Genomic DNA, 27,433 nt, shown 5'->3' on the forward strand with positions numbered 1-27,433 from the left:
CAAGCCACCCAAGACCCCAAGAAGGAACATCTAGTTGAGCCTGGTCAACCACAGGACCATGAAAGGTAATAGTAAATTGCCGTTTTAAGCCACTGAGTTTTAGGGTGTTTGTCACATGGCAACAGATAACCAGAATACCCAGAAAAGGCTTTTAAAGCCTGACATCCCACTCCCACATCCCCCTTACAACAAAAGCAACACCAGCCAGTCACAGTTTCAGTCCCTTTAATTAGGTGCTCTGAAGAGAGGGCGGAATGGCAGACAAGGGGTGGAGAAGGTGGTGCTTCTTAAGCCCCTTTCAGTAACCGGTCAGTCCTCATCCTCTGGCAGCTGGATCTTGCTGGGGTCGAAGCAGTTGGAGTCCATGATGGGGAGGCCATTGGCCTCTCGGTATTTTACAAGCCTCTCAGCTTCCCGGCGGGCCCACTCCTGCATCCTGGAGGCAGCAGCGTGAGGGTAGACGTGAGGGAGCTTCAATGGACACCAATCCCCATCTTAGCTCCCCAAGGACAGGATTTCTGGCAGTCTCCTTCAATCTCCACCCCTGCTTCTGCCCCGACCCGTCCCACTCTCTTTGACACCCCATGCACCTGTAGTCAGGCAGATAAGCCACAAAGGTGCTGCCAAGGACCAAGATGATGGAGAAGCCAAAGAAGAAGACGACCCGCATGTTCCAGAGGTCCACAGCAGGGTCCCTGTCATAACCGTGGGAGTCTGGGTTCTATGGCAAAGAGAAGAAGAGGTCAATGAGGGCTTCCCGCTGCTCCATAAAGCCTTATGCTGGCGCTGCATAACCTGGTCTCCAATTTCACCTTGGAGCAATCTCCCCTCCCTCCCTAAATTCCTCTCTGTTCTTAGGACTTGTCAAGCTCCTTCCCACCACAGGGCCTTTGCACCTGCTGTTCCCTCTGCCTGGAAAGCCTTTCCCCCAGATCTAGTCATGGCTGGATCTGTCTCCTCATTCAAGGTTTTGGCTTCACCATCACTCCCCTTAGGAGGCACTCCCTAGTCACCTTATCTATTAAGTTGAACTATAGAAAATTGCCATTTTTACAGGTCAAAAATGGCTCAACCTATTAACTCCCTACCCCCAAGTCACTCTCCATCCTCTTACCTTGCTTAACTTTCTAGCATTTACTAGTTTACCAAAGTAGCATATCCTCCAAATCCTCTGATCACATCATCTTATATTATTGATTACATACTCTTTATTACTGTTTGCTAACATTTTACATGTTTATTTTCCGTATTCTCCACTACTACGTAAGCTCTGTGAAAGCAGGGGCTTTATCTGATTTCCATACTGCTGAATCCCTAGCACCCTGAACTTAACCTGGCATTACAGCAGGCCCTCAATACATAGTTACAGAATGAATGAATAAATGAATAAGCATCCTATATATCACAGCCCCTCAACCAGAGATTAGTATTAATGAAGTACCTATTATATGCCAGGCCTTTTCACAAGCACAAACTGCACAATATCCCAGTGAAGTGGAAAGTGGCAAGAATAATTAACACCTTCTAATGGTGAGTACTTACTAAGTGCCACCTGCTGTTTTGAGCATTTTGATTCATTGAATTACACGAGGCAGGTGTACTGTAGTATTTTATTTTTTTAGAAGGTGTCCTAACACTTTCCCCATCTTACATAGAAATTGAGGCACCAAGGGGTTTAGCTACTTGCCCAAGGTCACTGCCTGTATTCCAACTCGGGCGTTCTGATTTCTGTCTCTGATATCGGTATAGCACAGCAGACCTGGCTCCACCACACATTCAGTTATGTGAGCTTGGACAAGTCACTTAACATCTTTATGCTTCAGCCTCCTCATCTGTAGAATGGGTACACTAATACTACCTACCTCAAAATAAGGTTGTTATGAGGATTGAGTTAATATATGTAAAGTGTTTCAAACACCTGAGCAAGCACTATATCAGTGTTTAGTATTACTGTTGTTATATTGCTTCAAACGTGTTTTGAGCACTGTCCACTTCAGGGTTGGTATCTGTCTGCAAAATAAGGCCAATCTCGCCTCTGGCCCTGAACCCGAAGGTGATCGGGGACAAAGGAGGAAAACAAGCTAGGCAAAATTCCCAAATCTTCGAGGATTTCGCCAGCTGCGCAATCTTCAGCCGACTAAGAACGTCCTCTACGGCGCCCATCCGCCGGTCCCCGATTGACCCTTCCGGCGTCCCGTATCCCCTCCCTCTCACCTTCTCGTAGAGGTTTTCGTCCTCGGGATCTGGGTCCTCCTGCCAGCGTAAAGTCGGTTCCGGCGGCCGCTTTCCCGCCACAGCGGACGGGGCGATCACAGCCCTGGAGGAGCTGGATTCCCAGCGAACACGGGCAGCCGGGAGCCCTCGCCTCGCCGCCACCGCCAAAAGGCGGCGGCCGCACAAACCTAACATCCCGGCCACCATGACAGACGTTCTGCAGTTTATCGGGGGCGGGGACGGAAATGTGACTGCGCAGCTGCAGCTGGTCCGAGCGCGAGAATTGTCGCTCCGCCCCTACCGCAATAGGTCCCGAGTCGAGATTTTGTTTTCAAAAGGGCGAAGCGTCCCCTTTCCCTCCCTCTGTCACGGCCTCACGGAAGCAACCATCTTCTTATCCTCTCAATCAGGCTATGGAATTTCTGACCGAAAGGCTGTGGAATTTCCTTGAAAATAAAGCGGTAACACTCGTGTGAATTCCGTTTCCAACCAATTGCACGGAGAGCTCCCTTGCCCTCTGGCGAGAAGGGCGGAGCTTCCGTTGCTCTTTCATCTTAGAAGGAAGCCAACTTTTTTTTTTTTTTTTTTTTTTGCGTTACGCGGCCCTCTCACTGTTGTGGCCTCTCCCGTTGCGGAGCACAGGCTCCGGATGCGCAGGCTCAGCGGCCATGACTCACGGGCCCAGCCGCTCGGCGGCATGTAGTATCTTCCCGGACCGGGGCACGAACCCGCGTCCCCTGCATCGGCAGGCGGACTCCCAACCACTGCACCATCAGGGAAGCCCGGAAGCCAACCTTTCTTAAAAGCGCCTCGCCGGATTGGCCAATTGCTGCTCCTTTTCTCGACTTGTGGGAGTTTGCATGGGGAGCGGGGAAATGGCGTACACTTGCCAATCAGAGCAAGCCGGGGCTGGCCGACGGCGGACGGCGACCAATAGACTGGGCAGGCCAGAGCGCGCTCCCTTAGTAGGTGGATGGTGGTTGAAGCGCCGGCTCCCTTCTTGTCGTCGCCATTTTGTGCTGGTGATCGCGGCCGGCTGGGAGTAGGCGGCAGTGGGTTTCCAGGGGAGGGTAGCGCGCCTCGCGCTTCTCCCCTCCCTCCCATCTCCGCCCTTCCCCCCCTCCTCCGCCCTTCCGCCCCTAGCCTCGGACTTGGTAGCTGCGCGGACCGGCTCCGGCTGAGCTGCGAGAGTTGGAGGAGGTGGCGGCGGGCCGAGGTGATGTCCGAGAGCCCTCCCTTGACAGCCCGGGCCGAGAAGGTGAGCGTCGACGCTGGTCGTGGGGGCGGAGGTAAGGGGCCGGGGTGGGGGAGGGGGTGCGTAGAGGAGGCGGGAGGGCGGACTGCGGGCGGCGGGTCTGGGCTTCGCGAAGAACCGATCGATGCTTGCACGGTCTGAGCCGGGGAGGGGGTGTCTTTTTGTTTTTTGTTTTTCTCCTTTAGAGAGCAGAGGCGCGTGCGCGATTGGGACACTGGATGGGTGCACGCGGGTTGGGGGAAGGGAGGGACGAATGGGAGTGGGCTACTGTGGCTCACTGTGTCTGCGACGCCGAACTTTATCCGTGGGAGGCGGATGTCTGCGACTTTGCTTTTTATTCATAGAAGTGTGCTCTCTGCAATCGTGTGTGACTTTGGTACTTACCTACCCATGGGGAAGTGTTTTGTGGCTCTGGTCCTTATTCTTGGGTGGGGGAGGAGGGAGAACGTCGGTATGACTCGGGTCTCTATCCTCGGAGTGTGTGTCTGTAACCCTGGTCCTTATCCATGGGGAGGGGTCCTTATCCAAAGAAAGTCTTCTTACGATTGGCCCTAATCCACTTACTGGGTGGGGACGGGGAGTGCAAGGAACGTGTGTAAGACTTACTTCCCCGTCTTTTTTGGGGGGGGGGGCTTCGTATCTGTTATTCTGACGCTCATCCTGTGAAAGGGGGCCTCAGTGTGTGATTATGGCCCGTGTTGATTGTGAATTCCTGTCTGTGATTTTGGCCCGTAGTTATTTGGGGCTCGAGTCTGTGACTTTGGTCCCTGTCTGTTTTGGATACCAGTGTATGACTCCGGCCCCTTTGCCAGATCTACTGAGGGTTTTGTCTCTGGCTCTCATCCACTGGGGCCCCTGGTTGTGATTCTCTTACCCATCTGGGAGCAGGTAACTCTGGTTCCCTGTGGCTTGAAGAGGAAGAGAAAATTGGTGTGAGTGTATACAAGGAGGAAAGGTGTGGTGGCAACCTAGTGTTGGGCAGGTGCTGTTAACGCCTGACTTTGCCTGATTCTTGTTTAGAGGGTGGGGCCTGAAGATTCTGGGATACTTCGTGGTGACCCCTGGCCCGGTCACATGGCTTTCAGGCCTTCCTTCGTTCTCACCGCAGCCCTGAGGGTTGCGGGAAGGGACTGCCCTTCCATCCCAGCAGAGTAACAGTGGTTCAGAACAGGCTCCAAAAGGGTTCCTTATTACCTCTGAATAACTTGGGCCCAGAGCCCTGGGGAGGGAGCCGCCTTGGGGGACCTGGCTGTGCATAAGAGACAGGGCTCAGGGCTGAGCCAGTTGCCCTGTGAGGGCCAAAACTGTGTTAGCCGGGAGCCTAGGGAGGCGGCAGCTGTCTCATTGCCAAGTTACCCTTCACCCCCTGAGCCTTTCGTGGTCTCCTGCTGTCTCATAGTGGGCAGCCAGCATCTTCTTGGGAGGATGAAATGGCACCTGAGGGCTCATGGAAGAAGCCTGGTGGGTGCCTGGGACTCCCGTTGTGAAGTCTCGCCTCCATGCCTAATGTGCCTGATCTCAGACAAGTCATCCAGCACTTAGAGCCCCCTGGGCAGGTAGCTCCGGGCTTGACTTGTCTACCAGTCTCAGGTGGCAAAGCCCTGATCACAGAATTGGTGGCACCACCGGGTCTCTGCAAGATGCTGTCTGCTGAAGGCCATGCTGTTTCTAGGGCGGCCGGCTCTAGCCTCACGTTTGTAGGGAAACGAAGCAGCAGGCCAAATAGGGACTGCCTTCCTGCCCTGGTCCACAGGAGCGCTAGGAGTTGGGAAACAGCGTCGCTGGGCTCAGGGACAGCAGAAAGCCTTCGCAATAAGCGTTTCTCAAGGAGGCCCTCTCTGCCCCAACTGCCGTGACCCCTTTCTTCCTTCTGCTCTCTCCAGAGTCCCTGCAGGAGGCATCACCCAGGCTGGCAGATCATGGTGGCAGCAGTGGGGGTGGCTGGGAAGTGAAACGGAGCCAGCGGCTGAGGAGGGGCCCCAGCAGCCCCCGCAGGCCCTATCAGGACATGGAGTATGAAAGACGGTGAGTTACCTGCTCCCACCTTTGCCAAGAAATCTAGGCTTGTCCCTGTGTGAGAGTTGATCCAGGAAAGTGCTAGGAGGGGGCCTTTGTGCAGAAAAAAACAACAACAAAAAAAACAGCACAGCATATAATTGGTTTCTTTTCAGCAGACATTTACCTTGGCACTTGTGAGCCAGGACCTGTGCTAGGCTCTGGGAGTGCATTGGTGAATTGAGACAAATAAGATTGTAGCCTTCTCCTTACTTAGGGTCTCACAAGGGAGACCACACAGTTTACAGATCATTACAAAACAGCTTGATAGGTGCCATGTTTGGTTGCAGAGTGGGAAGGGATCCAGAGAAAGGGAGGAATGGAGACTGATGCCTAGGTTTCCAGTTTGGATGACCCAGATAGGTATATGGTGCCATTCACCAAGGTGTGGACAGCCACTGCAGGAGGAGAGGCAGAGGTGCATGACAGATGGGCAGTGGGTGGGTTGTAAGTGCTGTGGATTCTCAGGAGAGAGGTGTGGGCTGTAGCTTTGGGTTTGAGGGATGAAGAGGAGTGGTGCCTTCAGAGTCGGGAATTTGCCCAGAAAATGTATGGGGCAAGCCAGGTCAGATAGTATTACTCAGCACTGCATTTTTAAGATTTAGGATTCAGGGACAGGGTGGGCTGAAGTTGCTGTGATACTTATCTTGGAATGGGACACTCTTATACAGTTATTTTTAAACTCTGGTACGAACAAGAAACAGTTGGGACACTTGGTGAAATACAGAGATCCTGGGCCATACCCTTACCATACTGGTGGATCACCTTGCTTGATTCTAACGAAGGTGATTTATTCCTGACATTTAAAGATTGTATAGGAAAGTAGACCTAATTGTCCCAGAGAGCCTCTATTAAGAGTCAGTAGATTTATGAAAAGTCAGGGAGGAAATAATTTTTTTAATGTCTTACAAAGGGTTTCTGCTACCACCACCTTTTCAAAAATATAGAATTATAATATTTTGTTTTCTGAAAAGTGATGAGCCCAAACTTGAGGTGTGGTCATTCTCTAGTGTTATTCAGCCTTGACTTTATTTGAGAATGTCTTTTGAAAGGCATTCGATTTTGGATGGTATTCACTGGAAGAGCTCTGTGGCAGTTTCTGAGTTTGAGTAGGTAAGATACTTGCCTCAGACTTTATTACCAAATAAAGCCACTAGCTTTCTTTTGGCTTTTAAAGGACCTCAAGTGCAGAGGTTTGAGTTAATCATACTTTTCCAGTTCAAGGTACATTTCTGTCATAGGTTGGTACAAGACCTTCTCTTGCCATATTTATTTTTTCCTTTTTTATTTCCAATACCCATAGCTGTAGGCAGCTGCTCTGTCGTGTTTGAAACGTATCCTTCTAAAATATGTAGTGTTGTTTCGAGTGTGTTTGTTTTCAATTTACACAAATGGCAGAGTATTACAGTCTTCATTCTGTTTCCTGGACTTTGTGTTACTCAGCCCTGCATTCTTAAGATCTGTCTGTATTGCCATGTGTATGTTAGTGCTTTGCTTCTAGTTGGTCCCAAAGACACCATGGGGTGTGCCTACTGCCTTTTACTTAATGATTCCCTCAAGGATGGATACCTGTTTTTAATTTTGGTGTGCTGAAATTCATCACTTTTTGTCCTATAACCTTTCCTTTCAGAATCTTCTCTATTCCTATCTCTGGATCACAAAGATTGTTCTCACTCTATAGTTTTACCTTTTGCATTCACATCTTTAAATCCATCTAGAGGCCACTTTTGAATATGTTATAATGTAAGTTCTGGTTTTATTTTCCTCCATATAGTGGGCAGTTTTCCCAGTACAGCCCCCCAGATATTCCATTCTTTCTTTATTGATTTGCAGTACCTCATCTCATTTTAAGTTTCCTCATGTACATGGATCTGTCTTGAGTGATCCGATTTGTTTCATTGGTCTATTTGTTATTCTGGTGTAGAACCCTACTGTTTTTCTTACTGTGGCCTTATAGAATATCTTAATAGGTCCTACTTTGCTCTTATTTTTCAAAGTTGATTTAGTCATTTTGGAGCTTTATATAAAAAACTTACCAAGTCCTTCAAAAAGTTCAAGAATTTTGATTGAGATTGCACTGAATTTATATATTAATTTGGGGAGAATTGTCAGCTTTGTAAGTAGTCATCTCATCCTCTGAAACAGGTCACAAAGATCTATAAAATTCGTTTAAAGGACATAAAAATCTGAATAAACCAAAATACAGGTCTTTGGTATTCCTTTTTTTTAAATTGATGTATAGTTGATGTATAATATTATGTAAGTTTCAGGTGTGCAGTATAGTGATACAGTCTTTAAAGATTGATTATATATTCCATTCATAGTTATTATAAAATACTGGCTCTATTCCCTACGTTGTACAATATATCCTTATAGCTTATTTATTTTATACATAGTAGTTTGTACCTCTTAATGCCCTACCCCTATCTTGTCCCCCCCCTCTTCCTTTTCCCCACTGGTAACCACTAGTTCTCTAATCTGTGAATTTGTTTCTGTTTTGTTATAGTCATTAGTTTGTTTTAAGTTTTAGATTCCACATATAAGTGATATACAGAATTTATCTTTCTCTGACTTACTTCATTTAGCATTAATACCCTCTAAGTCCATCCATGCTGCAAATGGCAAAATTTCATTCTTCTTTATGGCTGAGTAGTATTCCATTGTATATATGTACCACATGTTCTTTAGCCATTTATCTGTTGATGCACACTTAAGTTGCTTCCATATCTTGGCAGTTGTAAGTAATGCTGCTGTGAACATTGGGGTACATGTATCTTTTTGAATTAGTGTTTGCATTTTTTTCAGATATAGACCCAGGAGTGGACTGTTTTTAGTTTTTTGAGATGCCTTCATACTGTTTTCCACAGTCGCTGCACCAGTTTACATTCCTACCAACAGTGTACGAGGGTCCCCTTTTCTCCACATCCTCACCAACATTTGTTGTCAGTGTTCTTTTTGATGATAGCCATTCTGACAGGTGTGAGGTGATACCTCATTGTGGTTTTAATTTGCATTTCTCTGATGATTAACGATGTTGAACATCTTTTCAGGTGCCTCTTGGCCATCTGTATGTCTTCTTTGGAAAAATGTCTATCAGGTCTTCTGTCCCTTTTTTTTTTTTTTTTTTTTTTTTTTTTTGCGGTACGCGGGCCTCTCACTGTTGTAGCCTCTCACGTTGCGGAGCACAGGCTATGTCTGAATTGCAAAAAGCGGTAGCTCTCTTGATATCTTTTTAACGGAATGTTGCTGACAACAGGCAAAAGTGGAATTCAAGAGGGAATCTTATGCTGGAGAAAGAAACATTGTTGCAATAATTCAATTCTGTCTTCTTTTTTTCTTTTTTTTTTGCGGTACGCGGGCCTCTCACTGTTGTGGCCTCTCCCGTTGCGGGGCACGAACCCATGTCCCCTGCATCGGCAGGTGGACTCTCAACCACTGCGCCACCAGGGAAGCCCCTTCTGTCCATTTTTAAGTTGGGTTTGTTTGTTTCTGTTTGTTTGTTTGGTATTGAGTTGTATGAGCTGTTTATATATTTTGGATATTAACCCCTTATTGGTCATATCATTTGCAAATATTTTCTTCCATTCAGTCGGTAGTTTTGTTTTGTTGATAGTTTTCTTTGCTGTGCAAAAGCTTTTAAGTTTAATCTGGTCGTGTGTTGTTTGTTAAAGTAATTCCTAGATGCTTCAGTAGTTTTTATTCGCATCTTGTCTTTTTATTTTCCAAGCTGGTATTTACTGGGGTAGAGGAAAGCTGTTGGTTTTTTTAAGTTATCTTATCTCTGCTGTGTTCCATTGTTATTTCTACTCATTCATTGTTGACTTTGATGGTCTTTCTAAGTAGTTAGCCATGTTGTATACAAACCAATCCTGGCTTTTCTTATTTCTTTTTCCTCACTTATAGCACTGACCAGGACTTTTGATACCATGTTAAATAGTATCTGTGATGCTGATTAAGATTCATTTTAGTTAAGAGTCACAAGTATAGATTCATTTTGGTAGGTTGTAACTGAAAATCCAAAGAATAATGGCTTAAACAATATAGTTTATTTTCTTTCCCATAAAGGACATCTGCAGACAGACAGTCAGTCCAGGCCTGATAGGCAGCCCCTTTTGCTTAGCCATCAAGTGTGATGTGTACTGTAGGCTTTTAGAATATAGTCTTCAATAAATCAAGAAAATTCTCTAGTTTTAGTTTGCTAAGACTGAACAGAAATGAGTATTGAACTTCATAATTACATGCTTTTTTCCCTCCTTTTGTCCATCAACTTCATAAATTGCATTCAGTTGCATCCTTGATATTATTGAGATATACCCTCTTTGATCATGGTATGTATGTGTATGTTTATAACTTCTCATTTTGAAAAAACCTCAGATTTACAAAAAAAAAATTGCAAGTACAACGAACTCCCTTAATCCTCTACCCAGAACCGCTAATTGTAAACATTTTGCCACATTCGCTTTGCCTACTCCTTCCTCCTTCCCCCTCTTTTTTCTCCCCTCTCCCTTTTCTCCCCTCCCCTCTCCCTTCCCCTCTTCCTTCTCCCTTCCCTCTACCCCTCCTCCACTTTCTATACATAACATTTTTTTCTGACTCATTTGAGTTAGTGGCAGACATGACCGGTAAGTACTACAGCATGTTCGTCCCGCTTTCTCTTTCATAATCACAGGATGCTTATCAATATCAAGAAATTTAACATTGATACAATACTTCTGTCTTAAAGTCTATATTCAGATGTCATCAGTTCTTCCAAAAATGTCTTTTATAGCTGTTTTTCCCTAATCCAGTATCCAATCCAAGATCACACATCACATTGAGCTACTTTGTTTTTTAGTCTCCTTTAATCTGGAATAGTTATTCAGTCTTTGTCTTTTATGAACTTGATGTTTAAAGGGTACATGTCGGTTGTTTTGTAGATGTTTCTCAATTTGTGTTTTTCTAATGTTTACTAATGAATTTTTGGAAGAAAAATTATTTAAATAATGTTGTGTATACTTTTAAAACACTGTTACATTTAATTAGATAATTGTTTTATTTAGGATATTTGCATCTGTGTCCATCAGTGATGGGGTCCTATAATTCCTTTTCTGGTATTTATCTGGCATTGAATCAAGGTGGCCTCATGACATGAATTGGGCATCTTTTGCTATTTCTCTGTTTATTGGAGGAACTCATATAAGACTTATCTGTCCCTTGAAAGTTTGGTAAAACTCACCTTTAAAGGGGCCTGGGTTTTTGATTATCATTTTGTCTACTTCTGCCAATTATGGCATTTTATGTTTTCCAGAAATATACTCATTTTGTGGAGATCCTCTTATATTATGATTCAGTCCAGCTTCCTAGAAATGTATTATGAATGGGGACTACCTTTGGAAGGTATTTAGTCAAAGTGCTTTGTGGCCAATGAAAAGTATCCCTTACTATCCAAATCTTTTCCCTTCCTGAGTTTAGATAGCAAGAGTTCAGTATCCAAATTTATTTGGTTTAGATGCTGGGTGTCAGTTAAGGATTTCATCTGAACATTTATTCAACTCTATTCAGTTTTTTTGGTTTTTATTTTGTTTTTTGTTCTTTTTTTTTTTTTTTTTTGGCTGTGTTGGGTCTTTGTTGCTGTGCGGGGGCTTTCTCTAGTTGTGGCGAGTGGGGGCTACTCTTCGTTGCGGTGTGCGGGATTCTCATTGCAGTGGCTTCTCTTGTTGAGGAGCACCGGCTCTAGGTGCGCGGGCTTCAGTAGTTGTGGCACACGGGCTTAGTAGTTGTGGCGCATAGGCTTAGTTGCTCTGCGGCATGTGGGATCTTCCTGGACCAGGGCTCGAACCCGTGTCCCCTGCATTGACAGGCAGATTCTTAACCACTGCACCACCAGGGAAGTCCCCAAATCTGTTCAGTTCTTAGATTCTGATAACTAGAGTACAAATATCGAGGAATACCTACATTAAGCAACAATGAAAAACATTGTTCATATCAAAAGCTTAAAAATACTCATATCTCTCACACCAGCCACTTCTTGTCTAGGCATTTATCATTAAGGAAACAATTTGGGTTCTAAGCCAAGCTCACAAGGACAGAGACTTCATTTTGTTCACAGCAGTATCCTCAGCACCTAGAATAGCACCTGACACATAGCAAATGTTACATTACTATTTGTTGAATGAATAAATGAATGAACAATTTTGAAAAATTGCAAACCAACTGAAATGTCTGGAAACATTTTATTTTTCCCATTTGTTAATTACCTTTTAGCTTTTTGGGGGTTTTCCAGTATTTTATTATGAAATTTCAAGCATACAGCAAAGTTGAAAGAATTTTACAGTGAACACCTCTATATCCGTCCACTGGATTCTACCATTAACATTTTATCATATTTGTTTTATCACATGTTTATTTGTTTATGGTATTTTTTTATACTCTAGATATTTAAAATTTTTTATGAAGCCAGATTTATCTTTTTTTTAAATTTTATGACTTCTGGGTTTTGCCTTACTTATAAAGGTCTTCCCCATTCTTGAGGTAATCAGTTTTTTCTTACATTTTCTTTCTAATATTTTTAAGGTGTCTCTTCAGGGACTTAAATTTTTGATCCATCTAGAATTTACTTGGTGTAAGAAATGAGGTAGATAAACAACTTTATTTTCTTAAAGGTCAACAAACTTTTTCTGTAAAGGACGTGATAGTAAATATTTTTTGGCATCGAAGACCATACAGTCTGTCACAACCAGTCTGCGGAAAGCAACCACAGACAATATGTAAATGAACGGGTATAGCTGTGTTCAAGAAAACTTTATTTAGGTGACTGAATTTGGCCCCCTGGCTGTGGTTTACCAATTCCTGAGCTAGACAGTTATCACAATTAGTATTTATTGACTAATCCATTTTCTCCTTGTTCATTTGAATTGCAACCATTGCCTGATTCTAAATTTCCATATGTGTGTTTGTGTACTATGAACTCTGATTTTACCGATCTGTCCATTTGTGTTTCAATTGCTCCACCTTTATAATATGTTTTAATATTTGGTGGGGTTCCTCTCTCCATCATTAGTCTTTTTTTAAACAGAATTTTCCTGACTCTTCTCTAAGTTGTTTCTTGTCCTTTGCTGTTATAAACAGTGTTACATTGAGAATACTGTTTCTGTATATGTGTAAGTGTATCAGTACATTAAATTCCCAGAAGGAGAATTGGGGGTCAGAGAGTATATAGATTTTTAGTTTTGCCAGCTATTGACAAATTCTCCTCCATGAGGATCGTTCCATTTTCACTCGTACTACCAATATGAGAGTGCCTATTTCCCATACAGCCTTGCCAACAGTTTGTTGTCAAACATTTGGACTTCTGCAGATTTGTTGAGTTAAAAACATTCGATCACAGATCTTCCTTACAGAAGAATTCCAAATAATATATGTAGATACTCCCCACTCTAAGAAGTAGAGCTTAATTTTCCTCCTCTTGAGTGTGGGCTGATCTTAGTGACTTGCTTCTAAAGAATAGAGTGTAAGAGAAAAAGAAACTTTACAGCGGAGAAACCAGGCAGACCCCACCATAACCAGATGATCAAGTTCAGTGTCACCAGTGGTAAGTCACATTGATAGCATGCCCCTGAGATCTGATGTGATCAGAAGGGCACCTCTATTGTATTCTTCAAAAAACCATAACTGACCAGTATGCTTCAAAATTGTGTCAAGGTCATAAAGAAACAAGGCAAGACTGAGAAACTTTCACAGGCCAGAGGAGACTAAGGGGGCATGATGACTAAATGCAATGTGGTATCTTGGATTAGATCCTGGAACAGAAAGGGGATAGTAGTGGAAAAACTGGTGAAATGCTAATGAAGTCTACAGTTTAGTTAACTTTTTAGTTCTGGCAAATGTACCATGGTTCTCTTCATATTAGGAGAAACTGGGTGAAAAGTATATGAGAATTGTATTATCTTTGAACTTTTCTGTAAATCTAAAATTATCATTTCTTTTTTTTTTTTTTGTGGTACACGGGCCTCTCACTGTTGTGGCCTCTCCCCTTGCGGAGCACAGGCTCCAGATGCGCAGGCTCAGCGGCCGTGGCTCACGGGCCCAGCCGCTCCGCGGCATGTGGGATCTTCCCGGACCGGGGCACGAACCCGTGTCCCCTGCATCGGCAGGTGGACTCTCAACCACTGCGCCACCAGGGAAGCCCAAAATTATCATTTCTTAAAAATAAGTTTGACTTTATCAAATTAGAAACTTTTATACATCAAAGAATGCTATTCAAAAGAATGAAAAGGCATCCCACAGAATGGGAGAATGTGTTTGCAAATCATATATCTGATAAGGGATTAACACCCAGGATATATAAAGAAATCCTACAAGAGCAACAGAAAAACCTAATTCAAAAATGGGCAAAAGACTTGAATAGACATTTCTCCAAAGAAGATGTATAATTGGCCAATAAGCACATGAAAAATGCAAAATAACAAGTGTTAATGAGGATGTGGAGAAATTGGAAGCTTTGTGCATTGCTGGTAGGAATGTATAATGGTACAGCTGCTATGGAACACTGTTTGGCAGTTCCTCAAAAAATCAGTTACCATAGGATTCAGCAATTCCACTCCTGGGTGTGTACCCAAAAGAACTGAAAGCAGGGACTCAAACAGATACTTGTACACCAGTGTTCATAGCAGCATTATTCACAATATCCAAAACAACCAGTAGGTGGAAACAACCCAGGTGTCCATCAAGAGATGTAGCATATACCATACATACATATATGGCCATAAAAAGAAATGAAATTCTGATGCATTCTACAACCTGAACCTTGAAAACATTCTGCTAAGTGAGATAAGCCAGACACAAAGGGACAAATGTTATATGAGTCCACTTATATGAGGTACCTAGAATAGGCAAACTCATAAGAGACAGAAAGTAGAGTAGAGGGTGCCAGGTGGTGTGTGGAATTATTGTTTAATTAGAGTACAGAGTTTCTGTTTGGGGTGATGAAAAGGTTCTAGAAATAGATAGTGGTGATGACTGTACAACATTTTGAGTGTACTTTGTGCCACTGAGTTGTACACTTTAAAATGGTAAAGTCCTTGGGCCTCCCTGGTGGTGCAGTGGTTAAGAATCCGCCTGCCAATGCAGGGGACACGGGTTCGAGCTCTGGTCTGGGAAGATCCCACATGCCGCAGAGCAACTAAGCCTGTGCACCACAACTACTGAGCCTGCGCTCTAGAGCCCACGTGCCACATCTACTGAAGCCCACACACTCTAGAGCCTGCGCTCCGCTACAAGAGAAGCCCGTGCACCGCAATGAAGAGTAGCTCCCACTCACCACAACTAGAGAAAGCCCACGTGCAGCAACGAAGACCCAACACAGCCAAAAATAGTAAATAAATTAAAAAATTTATTTTAAAAAATGGTAAAGTTCTTGTTATATATATTTTATCACAGTAAAAATGATTTAGGAAAAATATACAAAAATAAATTTTAAGTGTTATAAAAATGACCTACCCAGTATAGTTTTAATTTTCATCTTTCATTATGAGTGAGATAGAGCATCTTTTCAAATATAAACCATCTGTACAGTTGACCCTTGAAAAACACAGGTTTGAACTGCATAGGCCCACTGATACACAGATTCTTTTCAATAGTAAATACTACAATGCTACAGGATCCATGGTTGGTTGAATCTGAGCATGTGGAGGAACCACAGATACAGAGGCCTGACTATAAGTTATACTCGGATTTTCAACTGAGCAGAGGGTCGGTGCCCATAACCCCCGCATTGTTCAAAGGTCAACTGTATTATTTTCTGTGAATTCAGTTGCCTTTTTCTTTATCCCTTATCTTTTCCCTGTTTATTGTTTGTCTTGACTTGGCTTGTGATGGTTTTTGTTTTTTCCAAGCAGAAATGTTTTATTTTTATGTAGTCAGATTTAATAGTCTTTTCTTCTGTGGCTTCTGGATTTGGGTCATAGTTTTCCCCATTTCAAGATTATCAAAAAACTATCTCGTGTTTTATTCTTCTTTTCCTCTATGGTTTCATTTCTTCCATTTAAATCTTTGACCCATTTCAAATGTATCCTGGCTTATATGTGTGAAGTATAGTCATAAGATCTTGCACATGTCTAGGTATTTAACCTTTTTGATGCAGTGATCCTTGGGATCTTCCTATTTCTAAACAGTGGCTCTCTGAATACAAGCACAATATTTATTTCTGTGTATTAATTTTGAACCCAGCATCTTTACTGATTTATCTTATTATTTATAATCATTTCTCAGTTGATTCTCTTAGGCTTAGGCAGATACATCCTCATATCATCTACAAGTAATGGTAATTTTACCTTTTCCTTTCCAGCTTTTAATCTTTTTTTTCCTTTGTTTAATTGTTTAATAGCGAGTATCTTAGAATAATGTTAATAATGGTGTGGATAATGGATATTCTAGTATCATTTCTGACCAGGATTGGGATCCTGCTAGTAGTAGTCTATGGTGATGTCCATTTTTGTCTTGTTTTAAGTAGATATGTATTGGTTGCTTTTAGAATACTTTTAGAGGGAGTTTCCTGGTGGTCCAGTGGTTCCTGAGTGCTCTTTAGAGTCATTATTTTATCAAAGAATAATTATTGGGCACCTGCTGAGTATTAGGCACTAAGCTAAGCTTTGGGGAATAGGGCAGTGAACCGAACAGGTGGTTCCCTCATCTCCCAAAACTCAGTCTAGTAATTTTTTTTTTTTTTTTTTGCGGTACGCGGGCCTATCACTGTTGTGGCCTCTCCCGTTGCGGAGCACAGGCTCTGGACGCGCAGGCTCAGCGGCCATGGCTCATGGGCCTAGCCACCCCGCGGCATGCAGGATCTTCCCAGACCGGGGCACGAACTCGCATCCCCTGCATCAGCAGGCGGACTCTCAACCACTGCGCCACCAGGGAAGCCAGTCTAGTAATTTTTTAAATCATCAAAGAAACGCACATTAAATCAATGTTGAGATAATTATTTTACAGTTATTGCAGTAGGAGAAATTTTAACAAAACAGCTGCCAGGGGCTTCGCTGGTGGTGCAGTGGTTAAGAATCCGCCTGCCAATGCAGGGGACACGGGCTTGAGCCCTGGTCCAGGAAGATCCCACATGCCGCGGAGCAACTAAGCCCATGTGCCACAAATACTGAGCCTGCGCTCTAGAGCCCACGAGCCACGACTACCGAGCCCATATTGCTGAAGCCCGCATGCCTAGAGCCCGTGCTCCGCAACAAGAGAAGCCACTGCAATGAGAAGCCCACGCACCACAACAAAGAGTAGCCCCTGCTCGCCGCAACCAGAGAAAAGCCCACGCGAAATAAATACATACATACATACATACAACGAGAAGCCCACGTACCGCAACGAAGAGTAGCCTCCGCTCGCCGCAACCAGAGAAAAGCTCACGCGAAATAAATACATAACATACACACAATAAGAAGCCTGCGTACCTCAAGAAAGAGTAGCCTCCGCTCGCCGCAAGCAGAGAAAAGCCCACGCAAAATAAATAAATACATAACTACATACAATGAGAAGCCCGCGTACCACAACGAAGAGTAGCCTCCGCTCGCCGCAACCAGAGAAAAGCCCACGCAAAATGAATAAATACATACATACGATGAGAAGCCCGCGTACCACAACGAAGAGTAGCCTCTGCTCGCCGCAACCAGAGAAAAGCCCACGCAAAATAAATAAATACATACATACAATGAGAAGCCCGTGTACCACAACGAAGAGTAGCCTTCGCTTGCCGCAACCAGAGAAAAGCCCATGAGAAATAAATAAATACATACATACAATGAGAAGCCCGCGTACCGCAATGAAGAGTAGCCTCCGCTCGCTGCAACCAGAGAAAAGCCCACGCGAAATAAATACATACATACATACAATGAGAAGCCCATGTACCGCAACGAAGAGTAGCCTCCGCTTGCTGCAGCCAGAGAAAAGCCCACGCGAAATAAATATATACATACATACATACAATGAGAAGCCTGCGTACTGCAACAAAGAGTAGCCTCCGCTCGCCGCAGCCAGAGAAAAGCCCGCACAAAATAAATACATACATATATACATACGTGCAAACAGACAGCTGCCAGTGCTAGCAAGGTGACCGTGGAACAGGGGGGCAGGGTAGCGCAGTGCACGATGAGGTGGAAGGAAAGAGGTCAGCAGGGACCTCATCCCGCAGGACCCTGCAGACCTTGTAGGACCTTGGTGAGCATTTTGGTGTTTTGTAAGGAGCAATATGGTTGGGCTTGATTGACTTTGCCTTGTGAAACCCTCACTCACATTTGGGGTATAGAGAGTAAACTAGGGGAGGCCTGGGCGGAGGTGAGGAGACCAGTCGGGGTTCCACATCTAAGGGCCCAGTGAGGGAATGGAGAGGTGGGGAAGGGAAGGAGAGAAGTGGGTTGAATTTGAGGGAGAGGTGGGAGCCAGTTGGCCCCACGGGGTCAGCATGTAGGGATCCCTGTCAGGGGGTGGGGCTGAGGGTCTAGGGGGAGGGGGTGGGTGGGGTCACTCTCACCTCTTGCACCTTTCAGAAAGGACTGCCCTCTCTTCCCTCCCCATCCTTTCCCCAGAGGGGGTCGTGGAGACAGGACTGGCCGTTACGGAGCCGCCGATCGTTCACAGGATGATGGTGGGGAGAACCGCAGCCGGGATCACGACTACCGGGACATGGACTACCGCTCATATCCCCGCGAGTATGGCAGCCAGGAGGGCAAGCACGACTATGATGACTCGTCCGAAGAGCAGAGTGCAGAGGTGAGGGCAGGGGAGGGCCAGCTCCTGCGGGGCCTCTGTCTGGCTGTAGCACCGTGTGCAGGTAGCTCTCAGCTCCCATGCCTTCAGACTGTGCTCGGTGGCTTTGCCTCACCTGGAGGGTCTGTCCCCACTCCCCTCTCTGAGGGCTCCTCTCCCAAGTTGGGTCTCCCTAACTTCCACGTGCTTGGCTCTATACTTCTGAGGGCCCCTGGCCACCACCTGTCTCCCTTCTTCCCTGTTGTTCGGGGTTCACTGCAAGCCCTATACTGCCTGCTCCCAGCCAATTTGGGGACCCGGCATCTAGGGTTGGGAGGGCACTTGGATATCACTTGGATATCACCAAGCAAAGCAGCTCTGGGGGGCTGACCGTGGGCATTCCCAGTGGTGGCAGAGCCTCTAGACAGAAGGGGAAGTCCCCTCAGGCCTCTCCTTTGAGCTCAGAAGCTAGCCATTTCCATGTTGTATAGTTAGCCCTGGCCTGAGTGGGGAGGCATGATGTTCACCATCAGGGAGCCCCCATCTGACGGGAAGCAGCAGCCTTGCCTTATGGGAACCCCAAGTTGAGGGGGCGTCAGGGCCCTGGTCCACACAAGCAGACAGCTCTCCTTTCCAGTGGGAAGCAGAGTGTGGGCTGCCGGCCACCCTCTGGGGGGTCCAATGGAAAGACCCCTGTGGTGGGCAACCAAGCTTCCTTGATGGCAGCTGTGAGCTGTGCCTGGATGTCTCCAGGGCACTGGCTGGGCCCTGGGTGGACCAGGAAGAGTGGAGTGCTAAGTTATCTGGCCTCCGTGAGGGCAGTAGGGTGTGGACCCAGGCCTGGCTTGCTTAGTCCTGAAAGGATGGTTTGGGCAACGCCCAGGAATCCAGTGACCACACCCTGTTAGGAGAGAGCCTGGTGGTGATGGAGGACTGGCCAGGCAGAGGATCAGGGACCAGAAGGCAGCGCTGTAGCCCTCGCACCTTTGCCAGGCCCTGCTGGCTGGCTCTGGCTGAGGTCTTAAGCTATTCCTAAACCCACGACTTGGTGGCAGGGCCCAGGCTGGGAATCTTAAGCGAGGTGTGGCCTTCCATGGCACAGGGAAAAATTGTGCACATGCTAGCTGAGCTGGCGAGGGAGGAGGGGGGAGAAACAGAGCAGGGTTTAGTGTGCCAACCCCAAATGGTCTCTTCCCAAGGAGGTTTTAAATGGTGTCTGGTCACCTGTCTGTGGGAGTTCCTCTCCCACACCAATACTGCCACCGGCCTCTCCCCACTCCCCACCAAAGCAGCCCCCAAAAGCATCCTGGGGAGAATCTCCAACCCCAGAAGGGTTGCAGTCCAGGGCCTGCCCACATTGCCTGCCCCAAGCCTTTAGCCGGAGCCCGCCCACCCCTGGCTTTCAGAGCCTGCCTGCCTCGGAGAGCCAGCGGCCAGCTCCTAGGCCCACCCCAGACTGACTGCCCGTCTGGTGTCTCTCGTCTCATTCTGTTGGCCAGGATTCCTACGAGGCCTCCCCGGGCTCCGAGACTCAGCGTAGGCGGCGGCGGCGGCACAGGCACAGCCCCACCGGCCCACCAGGCTTCCCCCGAGACGGCGACTATCGGGACCAGGACTATCGGACCGAGCAAGGGGAGGAGGAGGAGGAGGAGGAGGAGGAGGAGGAGGAGGAGAAGGCCAGTAACATCGTCATGCTGAGGATGCTGCCACAGGCAGCCACTGAGGATGACGTACGTGCCCCCCGTGTCCCTGGGCAGGTGGCAGAGCAGGAGGCCAGGCTGGGTCTCCTCCAGGGCCCTCAGCTTCTCCCTTACCCCCAACCTCAGCACTTTTCATGCCTTATCCCCACTAGCTTCTGTCCGCCAGCACTGATCCGTCCCCCGGACAGGCCTTGTTGTCTCCTAGTCTGGAAGGGAGGAGCGTTGGATAGGCTGACTTGGCCCAGGGGCTGTGGTGGTGGGTGGGGGAGGGAACAGAGCATTCCTTCTGCACGTTCCACTGGCCATCCATCCATTCTGCAAATGTCCATCAAAGGCCAGATGCTCACCAGTCCCAGTGCCAGATATTTCTGGTGACAGAGATGTTGTGGAGACCCTGCGGCCTGGGGGGTGGGGTGGTTCCCCGTGGGATTTTCTGAGGTTTTATTCTCATTCCCCGCCCTCCACCCTCTTTTGCCAGCAGCATCAGATCTCCTCACTGGCACGACCACAGAGCCTTGGGTTCTCCTTTGACTTCATTGCTGCTGCAGCCTTCCCACCCTGTTTTCCTGTGTGACGTTCCCTCCGATCCTCCTCCCTTCTCGTGCAGACCTCTCCTAGAGAGCAGGAAAACCCCAAGTGGGCCACTAGAACAGCCTTCTCACTAGCCTCCCCAGTTCTCCGCCTCCTCCCCACTGCCCGTGAATTCTCTGCTCATCTCTTCTCTGAAACCTGCTGGCTGCCTATGTTGTCGCAGAGAAAACCCCACCTGTGTGCTTGAGAGCTTTCAGGTCTGGCTCACCTGCACTGTTCAGGGTCAGACGGTAACTGAGTGCTGACATCTGTGGAGGATTTATCACAGGGTGGGCCACATGTCAGGTCTGATTTAATCTGCACAGCCACCCTGTAGGGAAGGTACTTTTGTATTTTCATTCTACGGATGAGGAAGCCAGGCCCCCAGCAGTGAAGCAGTTTGCCTCAGGTCCCACAGCCGGTGAGTGGCACAGCAGAGTTGGGGTCTGAACCTGGACAGCTGAACCCCAGAGCCCACATTCTAGCTGTTTCCTGAGCTCTCCCTGAGTGTTAGCAGTTCTGATCTGCTCCTCTGTGTCTTTCTTTTTCATCCTTGTATGTGTATGTTTAATTTCCCTTCTGTTGTTGAACCTGATGAGGAAACAGGCCCAGAGGCATTAAGGCTGCTGCCCAAGAATGCCCAGCACAGGCTCCCAATCGCTTGCGAGAGGCACCACTGGCCTAGAGACTCTGCCTCGCCTGGTCCAAATCCCAAATTGCATCTGCAGCTTCCTTCTGGCTTAGGTCATCCAGGAAGCTTTCCAAATCCCACGGCCATGCCTTTTGGTTTCCACCCCAAGTTACTGCTCCATTTATGGTCTAGCACACATGTTTGGGGTTTGCTCAGACCCCAGTCCTTCCCAGTTTCGTACTTTTTGTCATGGGTCTCTCTTGATGCAAGCCGGAGGGCAGTCCCTTTGCACAGGGCCAGAATTGCTTGCCAGCTTTCCTTGCTCTGTGGCTGCACCAAGCCTGTTGTCAGACCACCCCTGCCCACCATTCTTGAGCTGCTGGCTCGCTTGCTCTCTTGCTGTTCTCCATCCCTGAGGGTCGTTATGCTGCCATGCTTCACCTTGCACCATGCCCCTTTTTTCATTTGACTCACTCTGCAAGTCTGGGGCTGAAAGCTGAGACTGGGTACTGGTGTGGGGCTGGGGCTGTGGTCACTTGGGGGAAAGCCCTGAGAGAGGGAGAGGAGACAGTGTGTGCACATCCCCTATGACCCTCTGGGGTCCTGGAGGCCTCCAGCCAGCCTCAGGTACCCAGTAGCCCCCTCGTGCTGAGCTTGCTCCAATCCGTATCTCCCCGTACAGATCCGTGGCCAGCTGCAGTCCCACGGCGTCCAAGCACGGGAGGTCCGGCTGATGCGGAACAAATCCTCAGGTGAGCTTTTGTTCTAGTACCTTCCTCTTCCACTGGCCAGCCTCAGCCTCCGAGTCTCCCTCCTGCCTCTGCCTTTTCCCTCACCCTCCCTACCCTGCCTTCCTGCCACAGCTGGGAATGGGCAGCTTGGGGGTACCCTCTTCTTCTCTCCCCCTCATCCCACTCTCCTCACAGCTCCGGCCAGTAGCCTCTTGTGCGAGGCTGTCAGGGAGGGGGTGCAGCTCTGAGATGAGCTGAGTGCTCCCCGGGGGCAGGGCCAGGGCCAGGCTCCGGGGAACCTCCTCTTTGGGACTCTGAGTATCTGAGATGGTAACCCCGTCCCCCCAGTAGCCTCCCTTCCCTCCCCTTTCTTCTCCTTTCCCTGCCCCTTGCTCTCCCCCACATTTTTCTGGTAACAGCCTCTGACCAGAAAGAGGTCTGACACGGCCCCACCCATGTGTCCCAAGAGGGGAGGCAGGGGATGGCTCTTGTCCAAGGGTGCATCCCAAGGAGCAGCCAGGATCGCTGGCCTCGCTTGTTCCCTCCCTCCCTCTTGCAGGCTGCTTGGAGCTGGCCTGAGGTTAGTAGGGTGGTGGGGGGTTGTCTCTGCAGGACCTCTGGCCCAGGCTCCCCAGGGCAGGCACAGTGGGGCCTCGTTCTGCCTGGGCTTCTCTCTGCATCTCTCAGTCTCTCTCCTCCCCACGCCTCCATCTCTCCATCTCTCTCTCTCTCCATCTCTCTCTCTCTCCATCTCTCTCTCTCTCCATCTCTCTCTCTCTCTCTCTCTCTCTGTCTCTCTCTCTGTCTCTCTCTCTGTCTCTCTGTCTCTCTCTGTCTCTCTCTCTGTCTCTGTCTCTCTTTAATTATACCATTCCATCCTCCTGTGCATCCTAATGGTTATTCTTTCGGAGATCAAGCATGCCCCTCAAGTCCCGCCGTGTCTAAGCCCTCCCTGTGTGTGCACCTCCAAAGAAGGAGCTACTTTCCCCTGGTATCAAGCCCTGGATCCTTTTCCCAGCCCTGGCCAGGCCTGGAGTCTCTCTTCATAGCATGTAGGTCTTGCTCTGCTGTACCCCAGCCAAGCTGACAGGATTCTGGTCTCCCTGAGGCGCTGTCCCAGGTGCAGCCCTCTCTGTGGCCCTGGGCGCTTCTCCCAGGCACCTGCTGATTCTTTAAGATCTACCTGGACGATCCTGGCCCCCATTCTCCTGCTGTCTTGGAGGACTTGGACTGTAGGTGGCTGTAATCTTCCCAGCTTGGCCCTGAGGTGGCTCCCTGGTGAGGCCAACCTTCCCTGGACTGTGGTGAGGCTGAGGTGACCTTGTGTCCCTAACTCCCTCCGGTTCCTGTTGGGCCTAGAGCCTTCCCAGCCTCCCCGAGCAGCCTGGCCCAGCTTCTCTTCTGCTCCTTTGATTAAACACCTGTTACAGGACCCCTCCTGGGCTGCCCCGGCCTTGTGCTGGGCCCCACCATTTGGTTATTTATTCTGGCCCATGTGAAGCCAGCTGCCTGCCCATCTGTCCTCCTTCCTTCTCTGGAGACGTCTCCTTGTACCCTTTCCCTCCCAGCTCCTTCTCTCCATCTCTGTCACCCCAGGCTGTCCGGGCAGGTGTGCCTGAGCCCCATCTCTCTGTCTTTCTTCCCAGCTGGCGTGTGTGTATCCCCTGCCCCCAACCCCTCTCCAGCTCTGTTTTCTTCCCTCCCGCTTCCCTCTTTCCTGCCCCTCCCGACCATCTACCTTGCCTCCCACACCCTGGTCTTTCTTTGCTTCTCTCTCTCCCTTTCTTCCTTTTTCCTCTCCCCACTTCCCTCTCTGCCCCCCAGTCCTCTCCCCTCGGGTCCCGCCCCCGGGAACGCCGTGTGTCCAAAGCTGTTGACTAACCCACTGCGTCTGTATCTGAATGCTGTCTCCAGGTCAGAGCCGGGGCTTCGCCTTCGTCGAGTTTAGTCACTTGCAGGACGCTACACGATGGATGGAAGCCAATCAGGTTGCTTTGCCGCACTTGAACCCCCCCCCCCCAAACAAATACTACTTTGTAATCGAGCGCTCCCCATCGCCTGATTCTTACGGACACAGTTCCCTGCCCTGTGGCCCTGTGTCCCATCCCCCCACCCCCCTCTCTCCCCCTTCCTGACCCTCACTATCTCCTCTTCCCATCTCTCGCTACCCACTGGGCTTCCCATCAGGAACCCACACTCACCACTGGCCCTTCCCACTGGCCAGGCACTAGCTCTGCCTCTCTTCCTCTCCTGGCTGAGCTTTCAGAGAAAGGGCTGCCTTGGGGGTGGGGTGGGGGTGGGGTTCTTCCACCTAAGTTCCCACTCCCCGGGGGACCGCCCTGCTCTGGGGTCAGGCAGAGCCAGGACTCTGTTCCACTCTTGGGCACCGCTGGAAGTCCAGCCATTGGGGAACTTAGCTGTTGGCACACTAACTAGCAAGTCCTGTTTTGCCAGCTCTGTCCCTGCATGTGAGTTTGGTCCTTTGATTTCCATGGGACAGGCCAGCACTGCTCTATTGATCGAAAGTACCAGTCAGGAGTGATGGTTTCATTCACCAGGACTCACTTCGGTCACCCCGCCCCTCCCACTGCACCTAGCCCCCACAGGAGTCACCACTTGCCCCACTCCGCTAGGGACAGGCCTGCCCTCTCAGCGAGGAGCCGTGCTGTCCGGAAGGGAGGGGAGCCTGCTCCCCCAGCCTGGCACGGGCTCCCAACCCAGCAGCTTTGGGACCTTCAGAGACCCAAAGCTTCTGCTCGCGCACCCAGAGCCCAGCTCACTGGTGTGAGGCACTGAAGGAAAGCCTCAGGGGAGGAAGGGGCGATGTGGTGGAAGGGAGGCTCAGCAGGGGCGGCCCTGGGGCCATCTCTGCCGGTCCACAGGCTAGTGCCATGGGCCCAGGACCCAGCCAGCCACGGGAAGACAGCCTCACAGCAGGACCGTCCATCTTTTAAATATGGCTCTTTCTTTTTCCCCTTCTCCAGCACTAGTGCGCGTGCGCTCTCTCTTTCTCTCTTTCTCTCCCCTCCTCTCCCTCCCCTCCCCTCCCCGTCCCCCCTCATCCCAAGTGTAGCCTGTGTAGTGCTGGCCCTGGGTGTGGCCTGGCAGTGTCAGGGCCGAGTGGGGGTTTCCCCCGCTGTCCGGCAAGCTTCGGGCAGCCGAGCACTGTGTGCCTGGTGGCGTGTGTTCACGTGTGCGTGCGCGTGCCCGGAAAGGCAGCAAACAGCTGCGCCCGAGGGCTGTGGCGCTTTCCCTCCCTCCTTCCCTTCCTTCTTCCCTCGTCAGTTCTCCGACCTCCCTCCGTTCCCTGTCCCTCATCCATCCAGCTGAAGGGCTCGCTCACTCTCTTCTCCTGTGCTGAGACGGTGCGTGGGGCACTGCTGCCTAGGCCTCACTGTGCTCTGCTTTTCCCCGCAGCACTCCCTCAACATCCTGGGCCAGAAGGTGTCCATGCACTACAGCGACCCCAAGCCCAAGATCAATGAGGACTGGCTGTGTAATAAGGTACAGGGGCGGTGGCAACGTCTCTGTCTCCCCGGGGCCTCTGAGTGGTGTGGGTGTGGAGGACTGGCTCAGCTCAAGCAGCGCTGCTCCTTGCCACCCACCCACCAGTTTGTACTGAGCTTTCACTTGGTGCCAGGCTCTGCCCTCATGCGGCACGATCTTGCCTGAAGCCCCAGTAGACTTGAAACAGATGTTTATGTAAGTGACTAGTGACAGTGGAGGCATAATGTGATCTATAAAATGTGGGCTTCAGAGCCAGACTAGCTGAAGTTAGACTCTCCCAAATCTGCCTTGATTTTCGTCAGGGTATTTAACCTCTCTTTGCCTCACTCTCCCCATCTCTATGATGCAAATACCAATGACCCCGCTCCCCAAAGGTGGTTGGGAGGATTGAAATGTGATGAGAGGGTAACACTTGGAACGACACCTGGCCCGCCGTTAACAATGTTCAGTGTCAGCTCTTGTCCTGAAGGAACGTGTAGGGTGTTCTGAGAGCCTGTGTCAGGTGACCCAACCTCTGACAAAGCCATGTCCGCCTGAGACTTAGGGTACAAGCTGTAGCTCTTTGCAGTCATATTCCCTAAGAGGAGGCTGAGGCTCAGAGAGATGGAACCTTGAGTTGTGCCTTGCTCCTGATCGTGGGCCATGGATGCCACCGTGAGTTCAGATCTCCCCTGGGGCCAGCCTCACAAGCAGCCTTGGGACTCTATAGCCTCACCTCCTGCAGCCGGCTGGCAGCCCTGAGACCTAAGGGGAGACCTGAGAGCTTGCGGAGGCCCTCTCCCCAAGAGGAACTCTGCCCAGTAAGGGGAGTGGTTCCTGCTTATTTCAAAACCAAAAAACTAATATCAGAAGGCGGGTGTCCAACCTCTCTGGAGAGGTAGGGACAGAGTGACGGGAGGACTCCATCCCTCCTGTATTTTCAGATACTCCTTGAAACTAGGGGATTCTCTTTCTTTTCTCTCCTTTATCCACCACATGCTGTTGCTCTCCAGTCTTGTCACTTCCATCACAGAAATGCCATTCCCACTGCTCAGGCCAGTCCTCACCTCCTCCCCCACACAGTCGCCACAGGCCCCTCTCTGGTGTGCTGGCCTCTTGCCTCTTTCTCCCACTCCCTCACTGGTGACACTCCTCAAAACCACTTCTGACCACGTCCCTCCTCCTCTGCTGAAAACCCCCACAACTCTGAGCTTGAGTGTGACTCCCCTCTGTGATCTAGTGTCACCTTCCCTGTCCAGCCTTTGCTTTTGCCTCTCTCCTCACCCTCCTACACAATCTCTTGCTGCCTCCGCCAGCAGTCGCTTCCCAGCAAAACCAAACCAAACTCTTGGACCTCCCAGATCAAACAGCCCTGCTGACTATACCCAGCTGAGTGATCTGGCCCTCTAGGCCCGCTCCCCTCCCAGAGCCCCTGGGGGGGACCATTTCCACAGACTCACCTGCTGCCCCTCTGTGCTACATCTGCTCCCCACTGTTAGGCCAGGAGGGCAGAGGCCATATCCTGCACGGAGCCTGGCACGGGAGCAGCGCTTAGTACGTGACCATGGATCACAGATAGAAATGTGGTGAAAGCTGGGCGTCTCCAGAGGCTGCAATATCCCAGGCAGATTTATTTCTCAAGAGCTGCAGGATCCAACCCAGTCCTCGAGATGAAGGAGGGGTGGGAGTCTGGCAAGAGAGGGGCTGATGGCTTTGAGGGATAGAAATAACGAAGGTTTCTGAATAGGGAAGTACATTTTGGGAAGAGGAACCTACCAAAGGGACTTTGGAGGTGGGGGCATTTCTGGGAGTTGGTACCTCGGAGCAGGCGGCACTTGGTAACAGAGGTAGGGGAGTTATGGATCCTGAGTTGAGGGGTTGGCACTGAGGACAAATTTGAGACCATGTAAAGGGAAGATTCACGGGACCGAGGAGGACAGCCAGAGCCCCAAAGCCCCCTGCCACCCCTGACCCTGGGACCTTCCCGGGGCATGGCGGGTTCCCTGGGGGATCTCTGGATCCACATTTGGAGGGTGCAGTGGAAAGCCCCACCCCCTCTGATAGCCTG

The 27,433-nt window shown here is 49.1% G+C and overlaps 2 protein-coding genes across 11 annotated transcripts in view; one reads left to right on the forward strand and one right to left on the reverse strand.

Annotated features, from left to right (window-relative positions):
- Window positions 1-208: 208 nt before the first annotated feature.
- Window positions 209-2,725, reverse strand: NDUFB11 (NADH:ubiquinone oxidoreductase subunit B11). Its single transcript, XM_029240759.1, has 3 exons — window positions 2,215-2,725; window positions 591-721; window positions 209-436 (listed from the first exon to the last, which is right to left on the reverse strand). Exons 1-3 carry the CDS (start codon window positions 2,419-2,421, stop codon window positions 310-312), a joined length of 465 nt encoding a protein of 154 aa, XP_029096592.1. The 5' UTR covers window positions 2,422-2,725; the 3' UTR covers window positions 209-309.
- Window positions 2,726-3,058: 333 nt separating this feature from the next.
- RBM10 (RNA binding motif protein 10) overlaps window positions 3,059-27,433 on the forward strand; it is a 30,195-nt gene continuing 5,820 nt past the window's right edge. For 3 of the 10 annotated variants that reach the window (XM_029240392.1, XM_029240395.1, XM_029240393.1), the window contains exons 1-7: window positions 3,059-3,503; window positions 5,353-5,494; window positions 18,049-18,271; window positions 19,747-19,977; window positions 21,831-21,900; window positions 23,794-23,867; window positions 25,297-25,383. In XM_029240392.1, coding sequence (XP_029096225.1) covers window positions 3,188-3,503; window positions 5,353-5,494; window positions 18,049-18,271; window positions 19,747-19,977; window positions 21,831-21,900; window positions 23,794-23,867; window positions 25,297-25,383 — 1,143 coding nt within the window. In that variant the 5' untranslated portion in view covers window positions 3,059-3,187. The remainder of the gene's footprint in view (window positions 3,504-5,352; window positions 5,495-18,048; window positions 18,272-19,746; window positions 19,978-21,830; window positions 21,901-23,793; window positions 23,868-25,296; window positions 25,384-27,433) is intronic. The other 7 variants (XM_029240401.1, XM_029240402.1, XM_029240396.1 and 4 more) reach the window with 5 other exon arrangements.

This window comes from Monodon monoceros, unplaced genomic scaffold (genome assembly GCF_005190385.1).
Source record: "Monodon monoceros isolate NGI ecotype Baffin Bay Population unplaced genomic scaffold, NGI_Narwhal_1 Super_Scaffold_22, whole genome shotgun sequence".
NCBI lineage: Eukaryota > Metazoa > Chordata > Mammalia > Artiodactyla > Monodontidae > Monodon > Monodon monoceros.